Below are 23,812 nucleotides of genomic sequence, written 5' to 3'. Positions count from 1 at the left end.
TCCAGCCAGGGAAGTGTATGGTGGATGCTATGACCGCAGCACGTGAGGGGGTGTGGGATAACCGGGAGGGAAGGAACCTAGTAATAGTTCATGCGGGGCTTAATGATGTGCTGAAGGGTAGGAGCCAGAACCTCGGAAAGCAGCTAAACGTGGAAATACGTAAGCTGAGGGACGTGTCTGAGAATGTGCATGTGGTTGTGTGCACCATTCCAGAAGTTCGGGGGCAGTCCGGGTTAACGGAGAGGAGGGTTGTCGAAGCCAACGGAGTAATTAAGGGTATGAGTCGACAGCTTCGGTACGACGTAATGGAAGTAAACAGAGAGGTGTACGAGGCTGGCTCCCGCCCTTTTGCAGATGGCATTCACTACAGTGAGGCCACGGGTTACAGGTTGGGGGATAGGATGGGCCGCACGGTGACTGCTTTTTTGGGGGGACCGAGGGCCCTGGGGGCACTGAAGTAATTGAAAACCCAACGAAGTCAGGAGAGGCACCCAGGGTTAAAAAGAGGAGAAAACGTAAGAACAGGTATAAAAAAACAGCACAATCAGACATTGGATATATTAACATGCAGGGTGGTAGAAATAGGTTAAAATGGGAAGAGGTAGAGGAGCAACTAAGAAAGGAGGATTTAATGGTGTATGGGTTTGTGGAAACACATCTCAGAGACATGGAGCAGCCACCTTGCAACCCTGACTATGTGTGGGAAGAATGCAACAGAATGGAGGGAACGAGGAAGGGAGGTGGAATTGGAGCATTTATTAAGAAGAATATGAACTTTCAAAGGATCAGAAAGGAGTGCGCCGAACATTTGTGGCTGAAAGGAAAAGTCGCTGGGGAATCAACAGTCCTTGGAGTGGTTTACTTATGGACAGGGACAGGTGCTAAAGAGGAAAACAGAAAAATGATTGATTGCATATCAAGAGACATTAGTGAACTAGGGGAAGGCTCCGAAATAATTATTATGGGAGACATGAATGCCCATATTGAGGGTCTGGATGGGTATACGGACTCAACTGGAAGCATATTACTAGAACTGGTGGAAAAACATGACTTAGTTTTATGTAATACCAGTCAGAAGTGTGACGGGCACATAACTTGGGAAACTGGCAATCTGCATTCAACTATAGATTACGTACTCATGTCACACAAAATATATGGTAAGTTACAAGTAATGAAAATAGATGAAGAAGGTTCCAAAAGTCTTGGTAGTGATCACAAACGTATTAAGCTGAATTTTGCCAGAGAAGTAAATCCTGAAACTAGACAACATAATTCAAAGCAAACTTTCTGCAGCGACAAAGAGTTGGAAATAGTTGTTGAAAGAATAGAGGCAGCAGTTTCAGGGCACCGGCATACAGATTGGACCTATGAGAGCCTAACTAGGCTTTTTGCTCTAGAACTAGACAAAGTTAAGAGTAAACGAAAGGGGAAGCAAGGACATAGACCAAAAAGCTGGTGGGACAAAGAAGTGAAGCAAGCGATACAAAAACGTCAGGAAGCCTCTAGAGAACACAGGTATTCCAAGCGTAGTGGGGAGTCCGAAACGGAAGTAAAAAGAAAATGGGACAATTTTATAACATGTCGCCGAGAGGCATCCAGTTTGATCAATGCGAAAATTCAGAGAAAGGGTGAGGAATGGATGAGTAATGTAAGTAAGAAAGATAGAAACGCTGCCAAGAAGTTTTGGGAGCACTTGAACTCACTCGGTGAAACAACGCAAGCTAGACAGAGGTTCATACTCTCGCATCAGGGAGATCAATTAGAGGGAGATGATGCAATACAATATATTGGAGCAGTGATGGAGGAGAAATTTCGGGAACGGTTACATGTGGAAGATAGGAGAACCGAAGGAAGTAGCAGTCCAGTTTGTGACATCGCGGATTTTGGACAAAGAGAATGGGAAAAGGCGGAACGAAGAGTCCCTATTGGCACGTCGACAGGCACAGATGGTATCCCTATCAAGCTGGTGAAGAATTTGGGTCCTAAATCTAAGGCAAAACTAAGGGAGGTAGTGAGTACCATGATAACAAAAGGAAATATTCCAGATGAATGGAGGCTTAGTAGGATGAGTATGATATATAAGGGAAAGGGAGATAAGTCTGATATTAGGAATTATCGTCCTATAACCGTGACACCGGTTATTTACAGGTTGGTAATGCAGATTATAAAGAACAGACTGGAGGAATGGGTAGATTGCGAGGGCATACTGGGCGAATTACAGAACGGGTTTCGAAAACAAAGAAGGTTGGAGGACAATTTATTTTCTCTAACACAGTGTATAGAAATAGCGCAAAAAGAAAACAGACAGCTCTGGCTGGCATTTCTGGATATCAAGGGTGCCTATGACAATGTGAACCAAAGAAACCTGTGGGACATAATGGAGAACTTAAACCTAGATGAAGGACTAACAGCACTATTAAGGAACATTTACAAAGATAACAAGGTGATTATAACATGGGAAGGAAAGGCGACAGGGAAAATAGAGATAAGACGAGGCCTTAGGCAGGGGTGCCCGTTATCGCCTTTGCTGTTTATGTTGTATCTGAGAGGATTGGAGGATAGACTAGAGAAGAGTGGGCTTGGGTTCAACCTTTCTTACAGTAAGCTAGGCCAAAAAATTCAGCAATCCTTACCGGGATTGATGTATGCGGATGATATTGTACTAATGGCTAACAACAGGACAGAGTTGCAGGAATTAATGAGCATCTGTGGTAGGGAAGGAGAGGAATTAGGTTTAGAATTCAGTAGCGAAAAATCGGCAGTCATGATTTTTAACGAGGATGAAGTTGAGAGGCTGAAGATACAGAACATTACAGTTGAGAGAGCTAGTAAATACAAGTATCTAGGAGTATGGATATGTGATGGTGCAGAATATCTCAGAGACCATGAAAAGTATATAATAGGTAAGGGCAACAGAAATGCAGCTGTAATGAAAAATAGAGCACTTTGGAATTACAACAGGTATGAGGTGGTGAGAGAGATTTGGAAAGGGGTCATGGTGCCTGGCTTGACTTTTGGAAACGCAGTGCTATGCATGAAATCCGAAGTGCATGCGAGACTAGAAATAAAACAGCGCGGAGTAGGTAGACTGGCTTTGGGGGCACATTGCAAAACGCCAAACCAGGGAGTACAAGGAGACATGGGATGGGCATCATTTGAGAGCAGGGAAGCGGTGAGCAAGGTAGAATTCGAGGATAGGTTGAGGCAAATGGACGGGGAGCAATGGGCACGAAAGGTTTTCAGCTATTTATACATGAGGAGTGTAGACACAAAGTGGAGACAGCGCACTAGGAAATTAAGAGGAAAGTTTTTGGGCTATAGCGAAGATACCGAAGAGCAAGTCTCAGTTAAGAAGAAAGTTAAGGCCACAGAAAGAGATTGGTGGCTAGAGGGAATGCAGACAAAGACGGCTCTGGAAAGCTATAGATTAAACAAAAGAGTTATTGCCAAAGAAAGCATTTATGACAATTCTAGGGGAAGCTCATTGCTGTTTGAGGCAAGAACGGGTGTTCTGCGAACCAGAACATACAGAGTGAAGTACCAGGAAATTGATACAGTGTGCACTGCTTGTGGAGAGGAGGACGAGACGGCTGAGCACTTGATACTCTACTGTAAAGGGCTTCACCCTATGCCTACCGAAGACAACATAGATTTAATAAAGTCATTGGGTTTTAGAGACAGCGAAGGGAGAGTGGATTTCAAGACTGTAGAGATTACCAAGCAAAGATTAAGTGAATGGTGGCAGAAATCGAGAGAAAACTAGGTATTTTCTTATCCACTGATGGCAAGGGGGTTTCATAGCCTCACTTTCTTTGCACTGCGGAGTGAATATAGATTTCACATTTAAATATTCTAAGCTTAAATGGTAAAACAAAATGGCTAGGTGGCGTAAGCTACCGCCCGATCCAAAGGGCTCAGCCGTATTCATCCATCCATCCATCCATCCACGTGTACGCTATCATCAGGCGGATATCGAGGGAGCACTTTCCTCGACGCGGGAAACACACCGATCGGAGACGCGTTTCAGGAACCATACAAGAACGACAAATGCGAAGAATGCACCAGGCCTGTGCCTCGCGCGGCCCTTGGAAGTAAATGGCGGCGAAGTACTCGCTCCTGGTACAGTGGCCTATCTCGAGGAACGTGTCTTGCGCGTTCGGAGAACAATGGTTGCGTACAGTGTCGGTTGGCGGTTGGCGGCTTAGCTGCGGATGATGATGATGATGGTGGTGGTGATTATGATGATGGTGATGGTGATGACGCAGCTCTTCCCTTTGTAGCGGGTGAGCTAAAAAAGTGTGCCCTAGCCAAAACTTCGTAAAGCCCCTCTATCCTGGGAAAAGTGGCGCCATTCATTGTTGCGGAAATGCTCGAGACACGTGCCGCGCGCCAGTTCTGGGAAGAACATGCCGTCTGAAACCTAGCTCAGTGCTGCGTCGTGCCGCCATAATCTTCCCAAGGGCTGCACGTTGCACGTGCCTCGTACATCGACGCACCTTGCGCTGCTTTTGAAACATGAAGGGGCTTTAGAACTTTGTAAGGTCACTTCGAGGCAACAAGCGCCCCCAAGTGGAGCGATTGGCAAAAGACGATGAAGTAAGTTTCTGTCTGCTCTCGTAGACCAGTTCTTGTTCTGCGTAATTACGGCGTCCTTTTCGCTCTTTTTCCTGCTGTATTCGACGGTCCCCACGCCGATGAACTCGTATGGCCACGAGGAACTCGACTAATCAGGTACCTCCAGCACGTATCTAGAGGCCAGGCAAGTACCGGGAGTCAGGGCCCAGGATTACTCTCAGCTGATCCCATCTTTACTGAGCTTTCATTTTTGGAATGTCACTGCATCATCATTAGACGCGGCGTCGCGGGCCTTCATGGTACGGGCAATTTGCCTATCTGCAGCATCGCGGCTCTCCTGAGCCAAATATAAATATCAGTATCACTACGACAGCTGCTCTGAACCCATGCAGACCTAGTCACAGAATAGACAGCGACCGTCTGCAGGAGACAGAAATCTTTGCTCGCTCAGGCAACGGTATCGCTAAGTATTCAGTCTTCAAGAACGCTGTCGTGCATGCGCAGAGCTGGCATGACACAGTCGCAGTCAAATTCAAATCGTTAATCACCAGAGCGCCCTATTAAACTCTCGATGGAATTCATCGGAAATATACGTGGCTTGTGCTGATTCCCATATCGGTTATTAAGGTGTCTTTCCTGCTGGGCTCGTGCGTTGTCCACCATGCAGTTCGCACCACCAAATTAATTTTCCTAGGCAGGAATGGGTAGGAATGACTACCAGCACACTGCCATTAAGTGAGTGTTCTTCCTGTGTATGCGTGAAATTACTTTTAAGTGTGTCTGATCTTGTGCGCTGTGAAGCAGTATTATGCAAAGCATGTATTGGGGATATCGAATTGCTGAATCATCGCGTGCGTTCTCCTCCCGCTGATGCAGAAGAATGCAGTGCCCGCACGACGGGTTGCAGCGTGCTCGATGGACCGTGAGCGGGCTCAAGCATCGATTGGCCACGTGGAAACCCGTCGAGCGTCTCTCCTGCTGGTACAACCAGTTCTGGGGCACGGACGTCGAAGAGGACCGGCTCCACATCATTGACGGGGACGAGGGCTTCGTCAACTGGTTCTGCCTGCCCTTCCTGAGACGGCCCAAACGGTGGCCCCAAGCCGAAGTCGCTCCGGACCTAAACCGACATCATGCGCCCGCCTTCTTCGACAATAACGCCATCGAGGAGGACGAGTGAAGGGCGCCGGACACTGCGATGCTCTCAGGACATTGCAGGCAAGCTGCCAGGACAGCATGACCCCGAAAAGCGTGTATTAACAAAAATTGACAATTGACAAAAAAAAAAGCCGTAACAACACGTCAAGAATTCAATCTAAACGTCTCGAGACAAGACCAGCTATGTCACAAATATATAAATATATCTTTTTTTTTTTTTTTTCTGTTTCGTCAAGACGAGTTACGCGAAGAAGTTCGATGACAAGCATGCCGTGAACTTAGTGTAAAGAAATGAATTTCGGATATGCTGGGGCGGTAGGGTTAAAGAGAAGATAAGTCGGGACAATAAGTGTGTCACTGGTGGCTTCAGGTCGTTCGGATTGGGATGGGGTGGCTTCCAGGCCGAAGTACTCAAGTTTTAAGAAATACGTGTTGTGATAGAAGGAAAAAAAATGGCATTTGTTAGTGAAAATAAATTAAAAGCTCGTTAGGTTCCCGAGGTGTTTTGTGTTGTTAATGGCAGTGCCAAACTAAACACTAATTTGTGCTTTTGTAACTTGTCGACCATTTTACCTTTTACCTGTATATATTCGGGACTAACTGCGTCGCAATCGTGGACGCAAGTAGAGAATGAAAAACGAACTAAGCGAATGGCAAATTTAGAGTTTATGTCAGCGTTGGCATTACTTTTAAATTATAGTTTAACCTCCAGCGTCTCGCTCAATCTCGTGTGACATTTCACGGGAACAGTCGAACCCAAGATATAGAAAACATGATATTAATCAATAATAATAATAATAATAATTTATTTGAAAAAGGATCATCCACTGCACAACGCAGGTTTGTCAAGGCCTTCAAGGTTTCGGAGGACTAAACCAAGGTTGCAGAGATATAAAACGTATCACACACACACACACGCCAGTAAAAAAAAAAAAAAGAAATATTGAGTTTACAATTGTTTACAGCAGTTCACTGAAGCCGTAAGCTCCCAATTAAAAAAAAATGAAACAAAAACAATGGAACTAAATATAGAAAACAAATTAGGATATGACATTTATCACCACTGAACGCCATCTCAAAAAGTCACACGCTGTAAGGCAGTACTGGGTGAAACCCGAGGCTCTCGTGTTAACGGAAAACGAAAATTCACAAAATCAGACAAAAAAGAATGCAAAAATACTCCAAAAGCCAGGAGACGCCATAATTAAAATAGGAGCACCAAACACGTAGCCAGGATGTTTTTTTTTGTTTTGTTTTTTTTTTTTTTTTTTGGGGGGGGGGGGGTGGGGGGGAGGTCCCAACAAAATGAAAAATTTCGGGTTGGGGGGAGGGCCCACACCCCATGACCCCCCTTCCCTTCCCTCCCTCCCTCCCTCCCTTCCCTCCCTTCCCTCCCTCCCTCCCTCCCTCCCTCCCTTCCTTCCTTCCTTCCTTCCTTCCTTCCTTCCTCCCTCCCTCCCTCCCTCCCTCCCTCCCTCCCTCCCTCCCTCCCTCCCTCCCTTCCTTCCTTCCTTCCTTCCTTCCTTCCTTCCTTCCTTCCTTCCTTCCTTCCTTCCTTCCCCCCCCCCCCCCAGCTACGTGCCTGAAGAGCACCGACTTGACACAACAGAAAAAACAATTTCTTTAGACGTTTCGCCTCCCATGCGAATTGTCAAAAAAGAAAGTAACAGATTAATAATACATATGTCAACAATAAATAAATAATAAAATAAGTACTTTGAATGAACCCCACGGGCACGAACTTAAGGTTTAATTATTGTACAAAAAATAATAACAATAAGTACTAATTTTATTTTTCAAGTGACTCTCGCTTACCAGAACCGTGAAAAGAGCGCTCCGGCATGGTTTCGGTTTCGATTTGCCAATCTTCATCCGCATAGCGGCGCCACGATCGCCTCGACCGATTTCCGGTTTCCGCTCTCGTAATTTTCCAAAATGGCCGACGTCTGCCGTTTTCTTAGTTTGTGACAACGTTGGTTTGTGATCGCCGTGCGGGCATTCTCGCTTTCGCACCATGAGTGAACCAAAAGACAAGCGACGGAAAGACGGCGAATCTCGCCGAAGACATCGGTCCCGATCCATTAGCCCGGACTGGAGGTCGAAAGCACCCAAGGTAAAAACTGCGTTGCGGAGCGGAAAACGGCACCGAGGTTATTCAACCACCTTGAGTCATGAATGCTTTCAACCTTTCCGTATGCCCCGCAATCGAATTCCACAAGCTCACGAAAATTGCCAGCCAGGTTTTTTGTGTGATCCTTATGAGACAGACGTCGCAATATCGCACCTCTGTCGGATCTTCTCCATCGGAGTGGACATGTGTTGACGTTAAAAAAACACTCAAGGCAAAAGTGGCGAAACCATTTGTCATTCCAATATTCCTTCAGTGCGGTTTAGTTTTTGTCATAAACATGCCAAGACTGCAGTGGTTGCACACCCTCAACGACAGTGGTGTTCTCGCCATTCCAGACATTATTAACTGCGCACAAAGGTAGACGAACAAATGCGCAGTAAATCCGACCTGTCGTTATAAAACGCCAAAGCTTTCTTTTGTAAGCAACTCCCAGTGTAGTTAGATAGTTTTTGTATGTGCCTGGTATGCTTCACAGTGAGAAACTGTGGAGAAAATAGAGTGATTAATTTGCTTACAGCGTTTAGTTACTGGAATATGCAAATAAAACATAAGGTCACCGGTGTGTTGTCTCAAGCAACCAAAATAGTCATATTTGTCCTAGAAAAACCTCCGTTGAATGGCTGGTAAAATTTATAAGATTAATAACTGATTCATAAACAGACTGCTGCCTAATCACTGTCATTGTGTACACATAATTGTGTGATATTTGTGTTTTGTTTTGTAGTAAGTTCAAAGCTGCCGCATAACCGAGAATTTGGTTGCACATCAAAAGATCCCTAGGAGGTTGAAACTAACCCTCAGTCCTTTGCTGGGGCATGTGAGATTCCCTTTGTTAGTGTGGCATGTAAATCCCCAAAATTATTCCCCGGTCATAATAGATCAAGTATTTCAGGAGCTGCCTCACAATATTGTATTCCTCACGCAAGAAGTATAAAATGTGCCTACAAAACATTGAAGTGTATGCAACCAAGCTATTTTCGATAAGAGAGTGGCAGTTTGGAAAATAATGTACCTTTCAAACGGAATCTTCCACTCATTTTCCCTTGTAATACTCGCTAAAAAATCAGCAATACTCGCTAAAAAATTGGCAATAGAAGCCTCTCCCACAATCATTCTTCATTTAGCAGTTGGTCAGATTATAGTGAGAGATAATTTAGGAAGAATGCATGTGCTGTGGCATATCCCAAAAACCTGTATAAACTACAAAAAAAAAAAAAAAGCTTCTTTTTTATGCAGCCTGCAGTCCCGAGGCCAGAAGAGAGGTTGGTCGACAAAAGAGAACACGACCGGGGTCGAAGGAAAGACCCTGGCGAAGACACCAGGTCGCGCAAACCGGGGGCCGGAGAAAGGAGTCACGCCCGGCCACACGAAGACTCTCGCGGCCAGAGGCGAGTCGGTGCACCAAACTATGAATTGCTACACTTCATGCACGAGCGCTCTTGGCTGCGTGATCGTCAGTCCACTTGTAGATCACCATTAACTTGCTATCAATTTATAACCTCACTTCCTTCCTGTTCAGCGTCAAATTCACAACAAAAAAAGTGCTGGGTTCAATCCGCAAAATGCAATTGCTCATTTTTTTTTTCTCGTGAATGTTTGAGTGATTCTAACTTTCCGTCCCCAAGAATTACGTACATCCTTTCCGAAAAATGCTGGGAGCCAACAGCCATGACACATACTCTTTGTTAAGAAAAGGCGGGCATGGTTCGGGTACGTGCGAAAAATAACAGTCGGGCTCGGGCCGAGTTTGGGCAGGAATACTTATCGACCGGGTCAGATTCGGGCGATGTCCATGAACCATATTCGAGCCAGGACCGGGTCAGGTCGGTCCTTAAAATTCCTGCCCGATCTGATCTCTAGCTTGCACGTTACGAGCGCGCATGCTTGGCATGGACGCTGAAAAGCCGGATCTCGCTCTTATAGCTTCTGCTATGCTCCCACCTAAAGTAAAACGGGGCATAGCACTTGAGCCTCAAAGCGATGCTAAGCACAACTCCAAATATTTTGGAACAAAACCTGCTTTTATTTGTGTATAAAACTAAATATGCCATACCAGTTACAAAATAGGATTTTAATCTTTAGTTTCTTTGCTAAACACAGAAGAAAAAAGTTGTTGAGGTAAAACCAAAATTTTTGCTCTTAATCTGAGAGAGAGAAGGACCTGTTCAACCATGACATTTCCATCAAACTCTGTGCAAGCAACTGTGGGACACAAATGCACATGCATACCTGCCAAGTTTCCCGTATTACCCGGGAGACTCCCGAATTATGATCAGTTTGTACGATTGACAGAAAAAGCTCCCAGAGAACACAAATTATACCTCTCCCTCTTTCCCGCTCTTAAATAATGAGTTTTTGCCATAACATCAGATGACTGCAATCCCATGAGCCTAGCAGTGCATTATATAAATGTAATGAAGTTGTCTTCATGCAAATTTGTTGTCAATAGTTAAGCCCACCCTCCACCCCTTGCTTAAAAATTCTCCCAGATTTGATTTCTCTGAATTTGGCAGGTATGCACATATCCGGCCTCTCTTATTAGCATCGGTTGCACATCAGCCTTAAGGGCAAACCCAAGAGTCCCCTACCGTAGTATTCCAAGAGATAGCCCACCTAAAATCCAAAGCGAGTAGGGTGAGAATAAGAAGTAAGTTAACTTCCAGTGTGCAATAATAAAATAGTTGAAAAGTGCTAGTTTTAGATTTTGTGACGTGTGAAACTTGCAATCGCAGAGAGGAGCGACGAACCAAATTCCACTGTTATTCCCAGTCGCCAATGTTCGCTTATCTCTCGCCGTGGCTAAGTAACACCCTTTCTGCCGAGGTGACCATTGGCAAGGGTCATGCAATTACTAGAAGTGGGCAATCTTTCGGTGCTTTCGATAAAATAGCAAATTGTGCCAAAAATATGGATGGGTTACCCCTCTCGGGATGTTACGGTAGTTTGATTTGTCCGCAACTTTACACGCCTCACCGCAGGCCTCCTCGACACGGGAGCAGCTCCCCTCCGCCGCGGAACAGGGGGAGGGGCCGTAGGGGGCGTTCTCCCGAGGGAAAGCAACACTGGGGCAAGGTGGAGCCCAAGGAAGAGCCGGAGGAAAAGGCAAGTGACGACCGGCTATATATGCCGCCCGCATCTTATGGTGAATTCCGCTCGCAGATCTCGAGCGCTCCAAAAGCGCTCCATTTGGAGCGCGCATATTCCGCTCGCAGATCTGGCTCAAGTTGGTCATCTTCCGCTCGTAGATCTCTGGCAGCGCCCGCTCCACGGAGCGCCCCAAACTCCGCCGAACTTGCTCTGCGGGTTTTCACGGATCTCTCCGGAAGATGACAGAGCGGCCCACGTGATTTCCGTCTAAATCGGCGGTGCGCATGCGCGGCGAGGTTAGAGAGATCGGCGGGCCGGTCAGGTCGTGGAGTTGGATCTGTTCGGGTGCGTCGGTTGTTTACTCTGGATTGTGACGGCTCGAACGCTTCTACCTCGCGTAGATCAGGGATAAAAAGCCGGGGATGTGGAGCGTGGCAAATCGTAAGCGCTGACGCCTGTGATCGTGAGAGGAAGAACGAGAAAAAGAAGAACAGAAAAGCCGGAGGCAGACGCAAGGTTAGGCCTATTCATTCTGCAGCCAGTGATTGTTTACCTTTTTACACTGCATTCCGTCGGCGTTTTCCCGTGAAATAAAGCAAGAAGTGGTTAGGCAACGACCGCGCAAGTGATGGTTTGTTACCTGTGTTTATTAAAGTCGTACTACAAATCTGAACTCCACCGCTGGCAATCGCTGCATGTCCGTGCCCCGCCGCTTCGAGGCGGCCGAAAGGTATGTGACGGTGCCGAACGCGGACGTCTTCGTTATTTGTGACATGGGTGCCGCGGTACGTATAATTTCGACCGGCCTGTGTCGCGTGTTACTTCTGCAGCTAAGCAGTGACAGTCGTCACTGGTCGTCGGAAAGATCAGCCGGCTGAGGCGTTGGTGGGCTTGTCAAGTTCGAGCAGCGGCCATTTTGTACGGCGGAGGGAGAAGGGGTGGGGAGGGGTGTGGGGGAGGTCGCTCTAAAAATGCAAGTTTATCTTCCCCTCGTCGATTCGGAGCGGGTCCCACGGAGCGGAATTTTGCCTCCCTCGCGGATTTTGGAAAGTGCTCCAGATCTACGAGTGGAATTCACCATTAGTGCATGACACCACTGGGGAAGCATCGAAAAGTGGATACTCTATGGAGGTTCTTTTTCCCTCGCGACTATGCGCACAAAGACCAGCGATAAAGAAGCCTTCGGTATTAAAGCCTGTCTGCATACGCCGGGCATGTATCGGGTACGAGGGCTGCGTCGGTGCTCGGCTTGAGCTCAGATGAAAAACAAGTGCTGCGTCGGCATTCAGCGATGACTCGGATCCTATCGCACGCTTTGTGCCCGAGAAACGACAACCGCAAAGTTGCTCGATGCAGTCTTGAATGAGGGTCCATTGCTCTCGGCACCCCCAAAGTGCAGAAGCAAAAACAAAGCAAATCGTGGGTCCCAGGTCTGAGTTTGGCCCCGCGTGGCGCATTCCGTCGTCCCGGTCCAGGTGGCGGTCAAGCCGGACTTTGGCCTCTCGGGCAAGCTTGCCGAGGACACCAATGTGTTCAACGGCGTGGTGATCAAGTACAACGAGCCGGTGGAGGCCCGCAAGCCGAAGCGCCGCTGGCGGCTCTACCCGTTCAAGGGCGACACTTCGCTGCCCTTCATCCCCCTGCACCGGCAGAGCGCCTACCTGCTTGGCAGGTGAGGCCCACATTGCCCGACTTCCTTCCACCCTCTTGTGGACATGAAAGGTCCTGTTCCAATGTTCGCAAGAGGGTGGAACCCCTTGTGGACGTTGGTTCTCACCTACAATGTTGGCAGGAAGTTAGTCAGCCCCACCCAGGTGGTGTCTGGTGTCTCCCTTGTAGGTGAGAAATTTAGCCAGAGCAGTAACACCGCTAGCCTGGGGCGGAAAAATGCGGCTTTGAGTTGCCCTTTTTTCTTTTTTCACTATTTTCGTTAAAATAATTAAACTGGTTACTTATAAAGGTTTGTCTTCTCTTTTCAACACAATTGTTAGTTTTAATTTAGCTCCTATAGTTTTGTGTTAAGAGGCAGAAACGACTAGATGAAAAAGGTTCTGCGTGCACAGATTTAGACACGCTAATATTTTTATAAAAAGTAGGGTGCAATAGCTTTATTTGCTTTTTATGAAGTGTAGAGTGCTAGTGACTAGCCAAAAAGCCATGTCAAATCTTATAATTTAGAAGACGAAAATGAAGATGTCATAAAGCCTTCTTTTTAGAAATTTTTTAGGAGTTAGTTAAAATATGCAAAGACATGATTAGGATATTGTGATTCCTAATGGATGCCTGCACTCTACGTATCCTCAAGATTATACACAAAAGAACTTTACTATGAAGGGAAGATTCTGAGTAGCATAAACTGAGTGTACAAACGGAGAAGGCAATTCAAAGTTGCAAAACAAGAAAAATCCATTTGAAAGTTCAAAAGATATATGCTATTCCAAAATTTGTTGGAATTACATGAAATCTGGATGTAACACAGGGAGTGTGTCCAGGAATCATTCAGAGTCACTAAAACAACCCCTGCATATATCTTGTGACTTTTCTGGCCTCTCTTGTGCCATCTGCCATCAAACGCCGTTATATTAGCTGCTGCTCTCATGTCAGTGCGGCAGATCGCATTGCTCAGATGTATCGTCAACGCATTGATGTCGCACATCACTGAACTCCAGAGCCATAGCCACTTGTTCTGTAAATGTTTTCGAAGAACCCAATCTCCTTTTACGAAGGGCTGCCGCATGTGAATAAAGCGCCGATTACGTTGGAATCGTTGCCTTTGTTAGGCTTGGCACGCTGCTGTAAATGTTCCTCAGGTGGCAACTCTCTGCTTGCGTTTGTGCTGCCTTTCATAAAACTTGTTTGCATCGGTAGTTTCAAACGCAAAAATCACGCTTTTTACTGTTGTCTATTGCAAATCAAATCAGAGAAACATAGAAAGCACCGCTGTGTCAAGCGAAAGCCTCTCAAAGGTGGCAGGTATTTCCACAAACTTGTAATATTTTGTGCCACCTATTGTTAGTCACACTTTTTTTCTTTTTTTTTTAATTTCTCAACCAAATCTTGCTTTAGATTTTTTAACTCATGCAAGTAAGATGTCCTAAGATATTCAAACAAACAAAGTAAAAGAAAAAATCGAAAATTTCCAGATATAAACTTAAGATGCACCACACAGTAGTCATACATGACCGCACGCCGGTACAATTCTCATCTAGATGGAAACGGGCAACGGTGGGGATTAAACCAAGGATCTGGCTCCTGCAGTATCGATAGTTGGAAATTGAGCTACTATAAAGAGTGCATTACATGTGCTCTATTATTTCCTTCCCTAAAGGCCAACCTGCCACATTGTTTTCTGGCTGCCAGAAAAGTTTTTCCCAGTGTCTTTCTCTCCCTTCCTTCTCGCAATCTTCGCTCCTTCTTGACCAAAATGAGCAAAATTCAGCAGTCATCTATTTGTATTCTGCCCACCTTTAAAGGGGCCCTGCAAGAACTTTTTTACTGGTTTTTAATTTGCACCGAACCTGAGCGCACTCAACGTAGTAACTTAGTGAAACTTTTCTTTTCTCGAAATTCGCTTTATTTTAAAAGTTATAGGCAAATTAAAATTACAAAAACAAGCAAAAAATAATCTCCATCATGACATTCTTGGTTGCTTGAGTGGCCGCGAACTAGAGGAGGGGTAGCGAGCTCAGCGAACGCTCACGGCTGCCGCACTCCCGTGTCGAAGGCGGGAGAGGGCACCACTAAAGCATGTTCTGGATAGGCTGTATACAGCGGGCAGCCAAGGCGGCTCTTAATGCATTTGCTGCGCGATTTGGCATGGCACTTCATTGGCCACAAACGACAGCAAACTGAGGGTAAAGATCAGTTCAGAATGGGAGCCACTTCGCACTGCCATACCACGAAACGGCCGAACTGCAAGACAAAGCTTCTTGCCAAAGGCCTTCGGAACGCTCGGAGCCTCTTGTCCATACGTCCGCAACGCCGCCGCGTACATCCGGGACCTTTCTGTGTCGGCGCCTGATCCCACTACTCTTTTCTAGTGTGCACCGCCTTTTCCTCCGCTTGGTGGCAAGTATGTCGACGGGTCATTTCTTGTTTCCGTACTTTATAAACTGCATTCATTTCTTTTCTGATCTAAAATACTGAACAAAAACTACTTTTATACATAATTGAAACGGTTCGCGCCACTTATATTTTGTATTTCGACTAAAAAGAAGCTTTTAGTGGCTCTGACTAGTAGTAAGCCCAGGACCAAAGACGTCACATTTTGCGCGCTTCTGGTACCGTGGGTCGCCCTCGTTGGTGAAGGAGGTTTCCGCGTCGTCCGGTTAAAATATGACGCACGATATTTAGTTACTCTCTCCGTGCCCGCTGGCTTGCCCGAACCCCGAGACGTGGAAACTGCAAAAAAGGTAGACGCTTAAATGTGATTGCAGGGCCCCTTTAAGTTAGCATGGCACCAAAGGCAAGACACACAAGCTAGCTCACGCCGTTTGCTGTAAAATGTGCTTTCCAACCCTCGTTCTGCAGTAGCATGTTTCAAGGTCACAATCTCCACCCATAGACGTTGCTGCCCTGTCAGCCTAAAGGTGGATGGTGTAGAAACCCGCAGAACGGAGAAGGGGTTTCTTCATTTCTGGGATAAAAGGGAGGAATCGAAGGAAAGTTTCCTTTTTTTCTGGCTGCTTGTCAGGCTTGCCTTTAATGGTCTTAAGAATCTTTGAATAAGTATAATTGCTCATTAAAACTTTTCACCATTCCTTTATCCTGACTGCGATCAAGGTATAATCACCACGAAGTGGCCCACACCTTTGTGACCCTGATCAAAATATCATTAAGAAAATAGCGACATTTTAAAACTCACCCATCCCCGGGTCTGGGTTGGAGGGTCATATATTATCAATGCGCCTCCTTCCGCCTAACTAAACTCATTTCAAAACAGAACTTTATTTGCTCCAATCTTTTCTGGGGGCTCGTGCAGGTCGCGCATGATAGCGGACATCCCGATTGACCATCCGTCCTGTTCCAAGCAGCACGCTGTGCTCCAGTTCCGTCTTGTGGAGTTCACACGCGACGACGGTACCACGGGGCGACGCATCCGGCCCTACGTCATCGACCTGGAATCAGCCAACGGCACCTTCGTCAACAACAAGCGCATTGACGCGCGCCGCTACGTCGAGCTCCTGGAGCGAGACGTGCTCAAGTTCGGCTTCAGCACCCGTGAATATGTGGTGCTGCACGAGGAGTCGCACGGTGAAGACCAAGACGACGACGTCAACGGGCCAGCCGCAGAGGATGCAGTCGCCGCTGAAGGAACAACGGCAGCGTGATCTGTTTTAGTTGCCGTTTCGTGTGGGTGTGACCGTAGACATCTCAAGGTTTGCTGTCTCTGGCAGCAACTGGACTAGTCCTTGACATCGCAGAAGCCTGATGGAAGTTGCACCATGCTGCCCTTCAGGAAGCTCTTGTCAGGATGTGCTGTCCTGAAGAAGAGCCCTTCATGGAGCTGTCTTCAGCAAGGTCTCTCCCGAGAGAACTCTTTCTTAGGAGTTCTGTTTGGGGTGCCATGCTCCCCCTTAACTTCGTGGCAGGATGTAGTACTCTTCGAGAAGTGCTCTTCATGGAGCTGTCTTCAGCAAGATCTCTCCATACAGCTCTTTCTTGGGAGCTCTGCTCGGTATGCCATGCTGCCCTTCAAGAAGTTCTTGTCAGGACGTACCCTCTTCAAGAAGTGCTCTTTTGGGAGCCGTCTTCAGGGAGATCTCTTAAGATAGCGCTTTCTTAAGAGTTAACTGTTTTGTGGACAGTCACAGGTACATTCTCAGCTGGACACGTATGTGCTGATGTTACCTTGCCAAATATCTGTGGCTCATGACAAAACCTCTAGTATCATCTGAACTGATATGTGGTGCTGCTAGAGGATGCCCAGTCCATGCTTGTTGTCGAGTCTCGGGCTGCAGTGCCAGGGCGACCACATCATCATATTCAAAGTCTGGACAACTGGTTAGTGTTACTCGGTGTGTCAATGATCAGCCTCCTGACAATTATCAGGCCAGTACCTAGGTCTTGCAGATTGCTCTTTGTCGTGTGACACCAGCTCTCCTGTGAACTTAAATGCATCGATGGCTAATTCAACTGGACTCCTCATCAAACTTGTGTTAACTGCACACAGTTATTTTTTTTTATTTTTGTGTGTGTGTATTTTATTACTTTTTTTTATTTGTTTGGTTTAGAAACTTATTCTACACAGGTCTCAGACTTCTGCTTTCTAATAAAGCATGCAGAGAGTCAATTGTTGTGATCTAAGCAGGAATCCAGGAAACAATGAGACAGAAAATGTTCCTTCAAAGATTGATTCCTACTGGACTGCACTTTGATACATGAAACGTCACATCTAATGTTGCAGTACAGATAACACTCTATTCTGGAAACTTTATCTCCACCTCACCATCTCCTACGATCTTGCTGTAGATTGCTACTACTGGCTGTCTGTGTTTTTGTGGGAAAGTAGGCTTGGTGGGGCATGTTCATGAACAATGCACATGTTAATTGAGTAAATACAGACTACTTTGAAGTGCTATCTTTTTTTGTTGTTCTGAAACCATTGAGGCTTAAATATTTGCTGGCTGTGACAATGTAGTGGATATGTCAAAAATGGCGTCACTGTGTTAGGGGTACTGTTAATTAAAGACATGCCAGTTCTGACTCTTTAAAAGTGTAGGTTGTGTACATTTCACGAATAGTAGGCAGCCACTGAGTTTTCACTACATATCTGTATTTAGTACTGACATTATGGTTTTTCTTTCCTTCGCTGAGGTGTCACAAGCGATCTCGCGAATGTGCGATAAAACTGAATTAAGATTGAAGGCCCTGAGGGTGCTGAAGCAAAGGCACTGGACTGAGAAGTGTTGTACAGAGGCTTGCTACTTATAAAAAAAAAAAAAGACATCTGTCTTTATTACTTTCTGTTTTTCAAGTTGTTAGCAGAATATTTCTCCTTATAGCCCCTTCATTGTGAGAGTTCTTTTCATGTCTTGCACATGCAGCAAAACAACTATTGCATTTCAACTGTCTTACAAAAAGCAAAATCATGTTGTGCACATTTTGTGTCCTGGGGGTCGCTTGTTGAAGGTTGCTGTAAGCCGTTGGAGGTTACTAAACATTGTAGCTAATTTTGTTGCAAGCATGTATCAAAGTGGCATCCAAATGAAGTTGGGATGTTGGAATCGATGGCATTACCAGAAAGTCCGATCAGAAGGTTTTCTATTTTGTTGGTTGAGGAGAATGTTGCATGAACATACTATCTTTTTTGTCTTTGTTCTTCTATTTCAACAAAAAATATGCATTTTCTCGTTCCACTTTCCCCATACAAAAAGACAGGTCTACATTCGACTATTATAAAAACATTATACTATGTGGCCGTCACAAAAAGTTACAGGAAATTAGAATATTTTTTTTATATGCAATATGCAGTGATGTTAAATGTGCGAGCAAAGGTACAGTATTGATTTGAGGCGAGCCAGCAATCAACCGAGTGACATTGCTACGCCGCCTCGTTGCGACAGTCTCAATGAATTTGGGGAACATTTTTGTGCCATGCAGGTAACGTCAACAAAAATGTCCGCTGCACGAAAAACAAAATGGCTCGAGGCTCGGAATGATGACCCCAATCGAGCGAGAACAGTTGGCGTTCTCTGAAACAGGATGTGGGGAAAGGAGCGTCTCTGTGAAGCCTATATATCCTGGATTACCCTTGCCCACGTCAATGCGTGGAATATTTGCTTTCATGTCTCGGTGACCTACCAAAACACAAAATAGACATGCATAAAAAAAAAAAGACAAATAGCGGAAAACTTTTTGAGGGAGTGTCTGAACCCTGGCATTCCCACCCCTGTCGATGCCCCTCGTTAGAATGCCAGTAGGGCTTGTAATGCAAATGATGCCTGGCAAAACCCTTCCGAGACAACACAGAACCCATGTGCAAAGATGAAATGAACTAGTAATAAGGCGTGGCACCATCTCTGAGGAAAAATGAAAGGTGAGTTGGCTAAGGTGTATTGGGTGGGATTGCATCAGCTGAGGACTTGCAGATGGCTCTTCAACCAGATATGCCCCTTTGTAGTTACTTTCACTTCCCCTTTGAGCACACCAGGACCCTGCGCTAGAGGTGCCAATGAAGTAGATTTGCAAGTTGGCTCGAAGCACTTTTCCATCAGGACTCTGGGATGCTTTTTTTTTAGGTTCATTTTGAAGAACAGTCTAGTTCCAATATCAGCTTAAATCCGTGTTTGTAAGTTGCAAAAAAAAATTGTATATATATATATCAATGTTTCTTCCAGGAAGTAATTACTTCATTATTACATTAGGCTTTGAAAAGCTTCCAACCTTTGAGTATATAACAACTTTATTTCAAATATATATATATTTTTTTTAAATTCAGGGTTACTTTTGCACCCTTCACCAACAGTATGAAATACCACTAAAAAAATTAATAAAGAAAAATTCCATCATAGTTTTAAAGAAGACACGACTTTTTGGTGCATTTATTTCGTATGAATTGCGGAGTTCAAACGCCGAAAGTTCGTAGCTCGATCGAAATGCTTTGAAACGCACTCGCTGCTCTCTCTGGAAACCGCAGAGGCACCACGCTGGGAGCCCAAAAATAAGTTCACCCTTTCTCGATTCGGCCTTTTAACAACCTCGGAAAACGAACATAAGAATAAAAAAGAACTGCTCTGCGGGCTTTTCACCCACCGTCCCCTCGCAAAGAATTCTCACTACGATCACGAAGGCAACTCCCAGAGTCGAAATCCTTCCTACAACCATTCATTCTTGTTGACATTGAACGCGGTAGTAAAACAAAAAGAAAAGAAAAAGCGTTTAATCTATCGATTTGCACACACTCTTTTTTGTTTAGTTTGGTGTGTGTGAATTTATTATCTATTTTTATTTTTTTTACGAATAGGTGCTCCCGATGTGCAAACCGGTTTCTTGTAGAGAGAGAGCGTACTACCCATGGATGGATGAAGATAACGAAGAGCAATTGGCTATCTCTTGGTCGCGGAGAAGCTGAAAGCGGAAGCGCGGCTCAAGGAGCCAAACCGAAAAGTCAGAGGAGAAGTGGACTTTTACACATGCAACGTACAACCACAGGTACTACGATCAATCGCTGCGTGCGTTCTCACAACGGCCCAGTGGGTAACGCAGGCTGCCGCTAGAAAGCACGCGATCACCTAGCTCCATTACGGGTACTGCCTTACCTCAAGATCGGGCCCAACGCACCGGCTCGTAGTAACTGTAGCCACATTGTCGGTGTTTTGAATTCACTGGCGCTGATGGCCTAACGTTACACCAGCCAAACTGGACGAATAGAGCGGATTTTGCGGGGAGCACACCGGGTGAAGAAAGCGTAAAACACGGAAAAAGGAGCCGGCCTTCAATAAAGACAAAAATGTCGAGGCGTTGTTTCCAAAATTCGCCGTCGGATGGCGACACCTGCCGGAGGCTCTTCGGTACCCCTGGCGAGCAGGGTTTGGGTTCCAACCCTTGTTGCTCGCGCTACGTTAAAACCCGTGGCGCCAATTACGACAGGTTGATGCGTAGGCAGCTCGCGCCTACGCCCTGCGACGTAAGCTAAACGAATTCAACGAACCGGCGGTGCGTATGCAGCGAGGAAGTCGTGATTCAGCCGGGGCGTTTCCCCACAATGCGTCGCGGTCATGGGAGGAAGCGCCCGTTAGAGAGAAGGCGGAAATATCTTCAAGGTTACAGCGGTTGCGCGATATCTATCGCTCCATTACAGACGCGCTGCACATGTTATTCTGCGTCACCCAAGTAACACTATGGCGGGAAATCGGTTGATGAAATGTGTGCTTATCAAACAAACTTAAAAATTACTCATGCACACTCACACACGTAAATGAACACAAAAGGAAAGTTTGTATGCGTGTGTGTTTGGGGGGGGGGGGGGGGGGGGGGGGCAAACAGTATTGCATCCCATAACACAAAGAAAACTGCATATTGCAAATTGCGTGAAGCGCTATCAAAGGTGGAGGTGCATAACATGTGTGAACCTTGTTTGTACGAACACCTGTGACCTAAAGAAGGAAAACGCTCGCTTATAGAGTACGCGCTCGTTCCTTCCGCAGCGCTATTGAAGCGTTTGAACATATTAGCCCACTCGACACGAGACTCAAAACGACTCACGGACGTCTCGCGGCAACAGGTTTAAGAGTTAAAAGAGGGGAAGCTCCTCCCACCTCTTTCCACTTTAGCAAAGCGAACGCCAGAAAGGAGGTCGCTTTTTCTCCCGAGTTCGCTCTGCCAAAGTGGAAAGAGGTGGGTGGAGCTTCCCTTGAATTCTTAGCTTGTCGCCGATTATAGAGTGAGCTACACCATAGCCTAAGACTACACACTTGTTGGTCTCTATGCAAGACATCTACAAGGAAACTGAAAACTGAAGAGTGCATTAAAAAAAAAGTATAAAAATTGTGTGTTCGAAATGTTTTGAAATTTTAAATAACTATGGCTTGGAGGGCAGAAGCGGTCCACAGGGAATATTGTATTCGACGTATTCTTATAAGCGATGTATAACACATCCGCATTAAATCCGCACCAAATATGACCAAGCTTTAATTGCTGATCAACAGCAGCAATGTCGCAGAATTTGTAGCGCGTGTCGTTTAAGGGTTTGTTAAGATATGCACTGTCATGCCCCTTTTTTTTAAATTAAGCTTGTATAAGAGGTAGCAGAACATGTCCATACCACAAAATATACCTTACATTTGAAAAAAAAGAAAAACGTGTTTTTTTGTGAAACAAAATCGCGTGAAAGGAATGTGAAACAGCGATTTTCCCCTTGCGCGTAGGTGCAACATTAAAAAAACAGGAATAAAAAATTCAAAAATACAATGTAATTATTTTTATGTATAAAGCGTGCTAACTGCTCTACTTAAAGCAGTTCTATTTAGTTTTGTTAAATTTATATTTTAAGTCAACTAAAATTACAAATTTGGCTTCCTGCGCAACTCTTCCATATTTAGGCATTTTTCGGTGATTTTTTAAGACATCTTAGAATTAGGTTTTTCGGTTAAAACTTTTTTGTACAGAGTATTTCCTGCTTCGTTCACTTTTAACAAGAAAGTTAGCGTTTAACTATTTTAGGTGTTTTTTTCGAAATATCGAAAAATACCAAATGGTGCAATTTGTGTGCGGTGATTTCTAAAAAATCCCCCCAATTTTTTCTTATGCGTGCTTTAAGACGAATAATGCAGAATCCGCAAAACATATGTTGCCTTATATTGTTTTAAGAAAAAGAAATCAGCATTTTGCCAGGTCTGCATTGCTGTCAATTACCGTTGGAGCCTTTCTGTCTCAAGGACTATAGCGGTACTGGAACACCGCATCCACAGTGGCCATAGTTGGTTGCATTATGTGCAAACACCATTATACGGTATATAAAATATATATATATATATTAAAGGGCGACTCCGCTCAATTCCGAAGATTTCGGGATAATGAGTGATTTCGAATTAAAAAGCCCTAGTAAAAGACAATACGTCTTTTGCTTCGCGAAAAATGGGATATATATTTTTAAATCTAATTTTAAACACGAGCGGAAATCAAAACCGAAACTTCGGCTCCGTCCGGCAACATTGGCCTCGGGCCGCCAAGTACATGGCCATCACGTGGTACGAGAGGTCACGTGATCCTCGGCCCAACGACGGGCGGGATGGGGGCGGGCGGGCGGGCGTGCGGCAGGCACGAGTGTCGTCTGCACCGCACTCTTCGCCACGTTTTGGTGTCTACGGCATTCGACGACGTCTGCACAACTGCGGCATAAGTCTGGGACTCTGCGCACGTGGTGTCCATAGTGTGGACGAAACTCCGAGAGGCAATAATCACAAACGGTGAGACGACGACGGTGGTTGTGACGCGGAAGACTGCGGTAACGGCGGGACCACGGCGGGCGGTTGGTCTGCTCCCAAGAAGCGCGCTGCGCAGGCGCGTACGTCAATCACGTGGACACCGCTGAGCGCCGAGAGGCAACGAAAACGTTGCTGACGTCACGCGCTACGCTCGATCGGAGAAGTAAAAACAAGCAAAAGGGGGCCATGTAGATGGCGTTTAGCTGAATGTTGGCTCCGCCCATGCCATAGCCTTGACTGCGCTGTTGGTTGCGCCTGAATTCGCCCGCTCGAGTCAGCCGATTTCGGCAACTTGGTGAGTGGCAAAGTTTGCCGGGCCGTTTAAGAAACATTTAGACAGAACTGCGTCGTAATATTTGATGTGTGGTCTTCCTAGGCGATACTGAAGAGGAGTGCATTGTTTTTTCAAAACCAAAAATGAAGCGGAGTTGCCCTTTAAGCTTTTTTTTTTTTTAAGGTAGTGATGCGGTTGATATTGCTTATCAAAACTGAACTTTGCGGTGCATTCGGTCCTTGGGGTGTTGTGCTCGAATGATTGCGCTGCACTGCGCACCTTTCCCAGTGCAGTATTTTAATATGGATACATCTTGTTGAGAAAATGATTCGATTCATTTCTTTAGACATAACCACAATAATCCGTTTGTAATTATGATAAGTTGTGGCGGACGTTACGAGCTATCTCAGCCGATGTAGCGTATCATGCGACAACGCGTCACTGCGCCCCTCTCAAAGGTCACGTGCCACTTACACGACATTGGATTGACTTGTATGACTCGTACCGTTGTCCGTGGTCCATCGTGAGGTAAAACGAAGCACATGAACGTGAGACGTTAGGAATCGTATGCCTCAACCGATGGCCGGCGTGGCGAGGCCGAAATAATAGCAGGTTCCGTCTAAAAAAAAAGAAAACGGGACAAGGTGGAAAGCTATGTGG

General features: G+C 45.7%; 2 protein-coding genes across 2 annotated transcripts in view; one reads left to right on the top strand and one right to left on the bottom strand.

Annotated features, from left to right (window-relative positions):
- LOC8036859 (NADP-dependent malic enzyme) overlaps window positions 1-20,637 on the bottom strand; it is a 195,635-nt gene extending 174,998 nt beyond the window's left edge. The window contains exon 1 of the mRNA XM_042291906.1: window positions 20,212-20,637. Within this exon, the coding sequence (XP_042147840.1) occupies window positions 20,212-20,258 (47 nt within the window). The 5' untranslated portion in view covers window positions 20,259-20,637. The remainder of the gene's footprint in view (window positions 1-20,211) is intronic.
- On the top strand, window positions 7,624-18,181 carry LOC8032707 (smad nuclear-interacting protein 1). The gene is made up of 5 exons (XM_029972024.4): window positions 7,624-7,846; window positions 9,101-9,252; window positions 10,843-10,966; window positions 12,427-12,623; window positions 15,933-18,181. The coding sequence occupies exons 1-5, from the start codon at window positions 7,748-7,750 to the stop codon at window positions 16,279-16,281; spliced, it is 921 nt and encodes a 306-aa protein (XP_029827884.2). The 5' UTR covers window positions 7,624-7,747; the 3' UTR covers window positions 16,282-18,181.
- Window positions 20,638-23,812: the final 3,175 nt, after the last annotated feature.

The sequence above is a fragment of the Ixodes scapularis genome, unplaced genomic scaffold, assembly GCF_016920785.2.
Source record: "Ixodes scapularis isolate PalLabHiFi unplaced genomic scaffold, ASM1692078v2 PGA_scaffold2__306_contigs__length_199485367, whole genome shotgun sequence".
Classification (NCBI taxonomy): Eukaryota; Metazoa; Arthropoda; class Arachnida; order Ixodida; family Ixodidae; genus Ixodes; species Ixodes scapularis.
The sequence above is the reverse complement of the archived record's forward strand: the minus strand, read 5'-3'. Positions and strand labels throughout refer to the sequence as shown.

What these genes read in the sequence shown, in the direction of transcription:
- LOC8032707 (XM_029972024.4), top strand. Translation starts at nt 7,748, where the DNA reads ATGAGTGAACCAAAAGACAAGCGACGGAAAGACGGCGAATCTCGCCGA. An exon ending in GAAGACTCTCGCGGCCAGAG is followed by an intron (nt 9,253 to 10,842) that starts GCGAGTCGGTGC and finishes GCCTCACCGCAG; the next exon opens with GCCTCCTCGACACGGGAGCA. An exon ending in AGGAAGAGCCGGAGGAAAAG is followed by an intron (nt 10,967 to 12,426) that starts GCAAGTGACGAC and finishes GTCCCGGTCCAG; the next exon opens with GTGGCGGTCAAGCCGGACTT.